Here is a 7,972-nt window from a genome sequence, read left to right as displayed (position 1 = left end):
CTACAGTGAGTGCTGGGATATTTGGTTCAGTTGTACAGTTAGTGCTGTGTTATTTGGTTTTGTTGTATAGTTTGTGCTGGGATATTTGCTTCTGTTGTACAGTTTGTGCTGGGATATTTGATTCTGTTGTACAGTTTGTGCTGGGATGTTTGGCTCTGTTGGACAGTTTGTGCGGGGATATTTGGTTCTGTTGTACAGTTAGTGCTGGGATATTTGGTTCTGATATACAGTTAGTGCTGGGTTAATTGGTTTTGTTGTACAGTTTGTGCTGGAATGTTTGGCTCTGTTGTACAGTTTGTGCAGGGATATTTGGTTCTGTTGTACAGTGAGTGCTGGGATATTTGGTTCCGTTTTACAGTTAGTGCTGGCATATACGTTTCTGTTCTCCAGTGAGTGCTGGGATATTTGGTTCAGTTGTACAGTTAGTGCTGGGTTATTTGGTTTTGTTGTATAGTTTGTGCTGGGATATTTGCTTCTGTTGTACAGTTTGTGCTGGGATATTTGGTTCTGTTGTACAGATTGTGATGGGATATTTGGTTGTGTTGTACAGTGAGTGCTGGGATATTTGGTTCTGTTTTACAGTTAGTGCTGGGATATTTGGTTCTGTTGTACAGTTAGTGCTGGGATATTTGGGTCTGTTATACAATAAGTGCTGGGATTGTTGACTTATACAGGTAGTGCTGGGATATTTGGTTCGGTCTTACAGTTTGTGCTGGGATATTTGCTCTGTTGTGCAGTTTGTGCTGGGATATTTGGTTCTGTTGTACAGTTAGAGCTTGGATATTTTGTTCTATTTTACAGTAAGTGCTGGGATATTTGGTCTTCTTGTAGATTTATTGCTAGGATATTTCGTCTTGTTCTCCTGTTAGTGCTGGGGTATTTGGTTCTGTTGTACAGTTATTGCTGGGATATTGGTTCCGTTGTACAGTTAGTGCTGGGATATTTGGACCTGTTGTACAGTTCGTGCAGGGATATTTGGTTCTGTTACACAGTTAGTGCTGGGATATTTGGACCTGTTGCACAGTTCGTGCAGGGATATTTGGTTCTGTTATACAGTTAGTGCTGGGATATTTGGTTCTGTTATACAGTTAGTGCTGGGATATTTGGTTCTGTTGCACAGTTAGTGCAGGGATATTTGGTTCCGTTGTACAGTTAGTGCTGGGATATTTGGACCTGTTGTACAGTTCGTGCAGGGATATTTGGTTCTGTTACACAGTTAGTGCTGGGATATTTGGACCTGTTGCACAGTTCGTGCAGGGATATTTGGTTCTGTTATACAGTTAGTGCTGGGATATTTGGTTCTGTTATACAGTTAGTGCTGGGATATTTGGTTCTGTTGCACAGTTAGTGCAGGGATATTTGGTTCTGTTACACAGTTAGTGCTGGGATATTTGGTTCTGTTGTACATTTAGTGCTGGGATATTTGGTTCTGTTACACAGTTAGTGCTGGGATATTTGGTTCTGTTATACAGTTAGTGCTGGGATATTTGGACCTGTTGCACAGTTCGTGCAGGGATATTTGGTTCTGTTATACAGTTAGTGCTGGGATATTTGGTTCTGTTGCACAGTTAGTGCAGGGATATTTGGTTCTGTTACACAGTTAGTGCTGGGATATTTGGTTCTGTTGTACATTTAGTGCTGGGATATTTGGTTCTGTTACACAGTTAGTGCTGGGATATTTGGTTCTGTTATACAGTTAGTGCTGGGATATTTGGACCTGTTGCACAGTTCGTGCAGGGATTGTTGGTTCTGTTGTCCAGTTTGTACAGGGATATTTCCTCCAGTTGTAAATTATTGCTGGGTTGTGGTTCTCGTTGGACAGTCAGAGTTGAGACATTTGGTCCAGTTGTAATGGGAGATTTGGTCCTGTTGTACAATTCGTGCTGGGATGTTTGTTCTTGTTGTACTTTTGGTGCAGGGATTGTTGGTCCTGTTTCCAGTTAGTGCTGGGATATTTGTGTTTGTTGTACAGTTAGTGCTGGGATTGTTGACTTGTACAAGTAGTGCTGCGATATTTGGTTCGGTTTTACAGTTTGTTCTGGGATATCTTGTTCTGTTGTACAGTTAGAGCTGGGATATTTTGTTCTGCTGTATAATAAGTGCTGGGATATTTGGTCTTCTTGTAGATTAATTGCTCGGATATTTGGTCTTGTTCTACAGTTAGTGCTGGGGTATTTGGTTCTGATATACAGTTAGTGCTGGGATATTTGGTTTTGTTGTACAGTTTGAGCTGGGATATTTGGTTTTGTTGTACAGTTTGAGCTGGGATATTTGGTTCTGTTGTACATTTAGTGCTGGGATATTTGGTTCTGTTGTACAGTTAGCGCAGGGATTGTTGGTTCTGTTGTACAGTTTGTACTGGGATATTTGCTCCAGTTGTAAATTATTGCTGGGATTGTCGGTCCTGTTGGACAGTAAGAGTTGAGACATTTGGTCCAGTTGTACAGTTAGTGCTGGTAGATTTGGTGCTGTTGTACAATTCGTGCTGGGATGTTTGTTCTTATTGTACTTTTGTTGCAGGGATTGTTGCTCCTGTTTCCAGTTTGTGCTGGGATATTTGTCTTGTTGTACAGTTAGTACTGGGATACTTGCTTTTGTTGTAAAGTTAGTGCTGGAATATTTGGGTCTGTTATACAGCAAGTGCTAGGATTTTTGACTAGTTGTACAGGTAGTGATTGGATATTTGGTTCTGTTATACAGTTAGTGCTGGGATATATGGTTCTGATATACAGTTAGTGCTGTGATATTTGGTCTTGTTGTACAGTTAGTGCTAGGATTGTTGAGTTGTTGTACAGTTAGTGCTGGGATGTTTGCTCCAGTTGTAAAGTTATTGCTGGGATTGTGGGTCCCATTGGAGAGTAAGAGCTCAGACATTTGGTGCTGTTGTACAGTTAGTGCTGGGATGTTTGTTCTTATTGTACTTTTGCTGCAGGGATTGTTGGTCCTGTTTCTAGTTAGTGCTGGGATATTTGTCTTGTTGTACAGTTAGTCCTGGGTTATTTGCTTTTGTTGTAAAGTTAGTGCTTTGATATTTGGGTCTGTTATACAGTAAATGCTGGGATTGTTGACCAGTTGTACAGGTAGTGCAGGGATATCTGGTTCTGTTGTACAGTTTGTGCTGGGATATTTGGTTCTGTTGTATAGTGAGTGCTGGGATATTTGTTTCTGTTATACAGTTAGTGCTGGGATATTTGCTTCTGTTGTCCAGTATGTGCTGGGATATTTGGTTCTGTTGTATAGTTAGTGCTGGGATATTTGCTTCTGTTGTCCAGTATGTGCTGGGATATTTAGTTCTGTTGTACAGTTAGTGCTGGGATATTTGCTTCTGTTGTACAGTTTGTGCTGGGATATTTGCTTCTGTTGTACAGTTTGTGCTGGGATATTTGGTTCTGTTATACAGTTACTGCTGGGATATTTGGTTCTGTTGTACAGTTACTGCTGGGATATTGGATTCTGTTGTACAGTTACTGCTGGGATATTTGTTTCTGGTATGCCGTTCGTCCTGGGATATTTGTTTCTGTTGTACAGTTAGTGCTGGGAGATTTGGTCTTTTTGTGTACAGCTAAATTCAGATTTTGACTTTCTGAAACTTGAAAAAACTGAATGCTGGCGAATTGTCATCCCGTTTTGCATCTCCCTCGAAAATGAGAATTAAAAATCAGCAGAGCTGTGAAAAACAGGGTGCCACTCGCTCTCACCCATTTTCCACTATCAAAGTCAAATGCAGAAAGTGAACATCAGATCCATCAGCGGCTGAGATGGAGACGCCAGGGTAGGTGGTATTCTGTAACCCTTTGTCTGAAATGGCATGATCATTAATCCCCCAGAAGCTACTCCGTTCCTCTCTGAGACGGGTCTCCAGCATTTTTCTGGTCTTGTTGCCTTGCGTTCGGCAGCCGGCTGCTTTAATTTGTCGCCGTTTGTATTCAGACACTGCATTTATAAGTCTGGGCTTTGATGAAAGGGAGAGCAATTCCTGAACACATCTGGGTACTGTCTTGACTTCAGGAACCGGAGAGGTCATGACAACGGGAGTTTGTAAAATTTATACATACACACACAGAAAAAAAAATACTTGAACTAATTGTGTGCGTGTGGGATTATTGTTTTACACACACGCCCGCGAATGGCACAAAGCCTCTTTTTAAGCTCTGAAACCCTGTGCAAGAAATACGGTAACGAATCAGGGATTTCCCTTCCTTGGGCTCCTCCTGCTGGAACTCCCAGTGGCAGAAAAGCTGCCCTCCCAGCTGCTGTGTCGGTGCCAAGCTCTCTCTCCGTTCAGGACACCGCCGAGGGAACAAACTGGAGAACTTCTTCCAACTCTGGGAGTGTGTGAAAAATAATTTACTGCGAGAGGATGAAGGAGCGACCTCGGAGGGTTACTGGCAGCCCTGGGGATCTGACGGCAATAGAATAGTTTCAATAAAACAAGCAACACCAAAAAATCACAGTCGTAACGGGATTGAAGTTGGAAAACTTTTAAAGAGAAGTTTCAAGAAATGGAGAAGTGGAAGTAGGGCGGAGAGGAAGGGATGGCGTTCTGAAAGGAACACCCCCCCCCCCCCCCCCCCCACCCCGTGTTATTCATTCACTTGATAGATTTTGACCTGTTTCCCTGGGATTAAAGTTTGAAGGATGCTCCCAGCCTAAACTTCCTAGATCGTTCCACTCTGCGCCTTTATTCTGGGATGACACGGGGCTGACCCCGGGACGTGCTGGACGGATTGATGGATGGGTGAAGGCTGACTTGCTCTGAAGGATGCTGAGCCGGGCTGTCTGTACAATGGATCCCAGCTTGAGCTGCTACTTCTGGGCTGCTCTGGTTGCTCTGGCGGCCCTGAGCTGGGGCCAGGAGCTCAGTCCTAGCGGCAGGAATGTGTGCAGGAGGCAGGGGTAAGAAGTCGGGAATTGGAAAGGGGGGTGGGGGGGTAAGTAGGCTGGTGAAGGGGGGGGGGGGGCGATTCCTGAGACCCCCTGAGTTCCCCAGAGCGCCCACTCGGGATGCACAGACAGAATCTTCAAGGGGCATCTTTAGCTGAGAATATTACCTGGGCAGCTCCAACCTGTCACCACAACTCCGAACGTTTTCTGAGCAAGCTGTTTCGCTGTTTTAACGGTTTGGTTATTATTCTCGTGTGTCTGTCTCCTCCCCACAACAGAACTCACACGAAACCGTTACCTCTCGGACCCTTTACCCACATCTGGAGATGAAGCCGAAGAGTTTCTGTCTCTTATGAATATTTGCTCTTATGTTTTAATTTCCTCCTTCCTCAGCCAAGGCGTCAAACATCAGTTGGAAAACCAGAGGCAGCGCAGGGAATGGGATTCTGAATCTACCCCACCCACCCTGGGATAAAACGAGTCTGAATCCCGAAATGTTATCTCAGACAGAAAGCAATTATTTTGCAGTGGCTAGAAACCACGGGGACTGGGGTGTGGTCTGTAAACTGGTAAAGCAACAATATGGGAGAGGAGTTTTAATGCTGGTCTTGTTTTGATCGCAATGAAAAGGTTGTTAGCGTTGTTGAGTCTGGGCTGTAAGGTTTTAATAGAAGGATTTAAAAAAATCATTTCTTACACACACACATGCATTTTATATATATACATATATAAATTGATACATTTATGCATAATGACAAGACTTTTTCTTTCACTTTGTCTCCCCCCCCCCCCCCCCCTCCCCACCCCAAAAGCTCTCCTGGAGTTGTGTGTTGTCCTGGGTGGAAACAGCAAGGCAGTGAATGTCCAATGGGTCAGTAACCTTTCAAATACTTGTCAGCTTTACTCTGATTGTTAATAATTTCACGTGAGCCATGCCAGCCTGATCCCCTCCTGTTGTGTCTCTCTCTTTCCAGCTCTCTGTCAGGGAAACTTCACCTGCAAAGCAAATGAAATCTGCGTCAGACCAAACGAATGCCGTTGTAGGCATGGGTACTTCGGAGCGAACTGTGAGACTAGTGAGTAAAATATTCGTGATTACTGTGAACTAAATGGTAACTCGCTGCAGTTACACAGTGTGTTACCCTTACACTGCTGAATAAACAGTAATCTTGTCCACTTACATAGCAGGTGATGCTGAATAAGTAACCGCTCCATTCAACTACAGCATGAGTGACCCTTACCCTTGCTGACTAAACAGAAATTTTGTACAGTTGCATCGTGAGTAATCCTTACCCTTCTGAATAAACACTCCATACACTTACACAGTGAATGATCCTTAACCTGCTGAATAAATTGTAATTTTGTATTGTTACACAAAAACCCGAACACTGCTGAAATAACTGTAATTTTGTATGGTTACAACAGTGCGTGATCGTTGCCTTTCTGAATAAAAAAAAAACTATCGTTTTGTGTTAGCTCAGTGATCGATAATGTCTGTTCACAGCTCCTTTTGATTGATGTGTTTTAGGTGTGATCCCATTACCGAGCTTGCCCCTTTGCACCAGCTATTTAGTTACTGAAATGGCTGTTTTAACAATACAAACATGTCAGTTTGTAAAATGGAATTTGTGAGTTGTACTCTGAAATATTAATGACAATATTGAGTATTAAAATCCATTCTGTGTTATGCAGGGATTCATTTTTATCCCCTTTCTGTATTTCTGTGCACAATATACCATATTCACCATATTCAGAAGGCAAGATGAATGATCAGTTTCCAATCATCTTTGATATTGATCTGTGACCAGCCCAGGGAGGCACTTGGAGTTGGCCCCTAATTTGGAGAGACAGAAAGCCTCCACTCCAAGTAGCAACGTGGCTGAAGTTAGGAGCTCACCAGGTGCTAAAAGAGGAGCCTGCTATCTCCCAGCCAAGCGTGGTTCCAGTCCAACATTCATCACCACCCCATGTCAAGGAAACAGATGTAATACAACAATCAAGTGGCAGCTTGCTCATTTGACAGCAGTGTAACTTCAGATTATATCATGTTTTCTCAGAAAATATTCCTTTGATTTGTATTAACCCTGCAGTTTTCATTTGTATCCAGTGTGTTTTGAGCCAGTATCATCTCATCCAAAACCAGCCTAATCCTCACAATCATCCAGCTTCTCTCAGCTGTGTGTGCATTAAGCTTGTTACCAATGCCAAATTGGTTGTCCACAAGGTTAGATTCACTCTAAAAAGGAGTATGACTACATTCCATTCATATTGCGCCAAGTCCAACTGTTACGTTAGAGCCAGCATGGTCAGATCTCCATTCATATCTTGTGGGAGAAGCACCAGTTTTGATGGCAGAGGAATCTGTACACTTGCACATCTGTAATTTTGTGCAGTTACACAGAGTTACCCTTAACCTGCTGAATAAACAGTAATTTTGTACTGTTACATGGTGGGTGATCCTTGCCCTGCTGAATAAATGAAGACTGATGCTCGCAATTTACTGTTATTTTCACACAGCAGACAGCAGTAAAACAAGAAGTGTCGTAGGGTTGGAAGATGCAGCCAATATTTTTCAGGAGGATTTATATCTATTATGGGATTGGGTAGTTAAATTGTAAATGAAATATAAAAACAATAAAAGCAAGGTATTGCACATTGGAAGAAAAAAAGTTGTCCAATGAAGGGCTTAAGTAGGAAGAATGGAAAAGCACTTTTTTTGCAAAATGTTGAGTGGGAGAAGTGGAATGTGACCTGGGAGTCACGGTAGATTCAGCACTTCCAATATGAAGATGATGCGGAGATGCAATTATAAAAGCAAGCAGATTGTTGGGATGGATTGCCAGAATAGTAGAGTGGGAGAAAATGGAAGTTTCTCAGACTGGAAAGATGTGATGACAGTGCTCGACAGTCTGTGATGGGGCTGTTATTATTTATTATATACATAGATAATCTGGACATAGAAATTTAGAGAACAATAAGAAACATAAGAAACAGAAACAAGAGTAGGCCATACAGCCCCTCAAGTCTACTCCACCATTCATTAAGATCATACCTGAAATTCTACATAAACTCCCTTTCCCGTGTTATC

At 42.5% G+C, this 7,972-nt stretch overlaps 1 protein-coding gene across 1 annotated transcript in view; it reads left to right on the top strand.

The window, feature by feature from the left end:
- Positions 1-4,239: 4,239 nt before the first annotated feature.
- The window catches only part of scarf2 (scavenger receptor class F, member 2), a 90,016-nt gene continuing 86,283 nt past the window's right edge, over positions 4,240-7,972 (top strand). The window contains exons 1-3 of the mRNA XM_068054875.1: positions 4,240-4,896; positions 5,697-5,755; positions 5,859-5,960. Coding sequence (XP_067910976.1) covers positions 4,763-4,896; positions 5,697-5,755; positions 5,859-5,960 — 295 coding nt within the window. The 5' untranslated portion in view covers positions 4,240-4,762. The remainder of the gene's footprint in view (positions 4,897-5,696; positions 5,756-5,858; positions 5,961-7,972) is intronic.

This window comes from Heterodontus francisci, chromosome 23, assembly GCF_036365525.1.
Source record: "Heterodontus francisci isolate sHetFra1 chromosome 23, sHetFra1.hap1, whole genome shotgun sequence".
NCBI classification, from domain to species: domain Eukaryota; kingdom Metazoa; phylum Chordata; class Chondrichthyes; order Heterodontiformes; family Heterodontidae; genus Heterodontus; species Heterodontus francisci.
The sequence above is the reverse complement of the archived record's forward strand: the minus strand, read 5'-3'. Positions and strand labels throughout refer to the sequence as shown.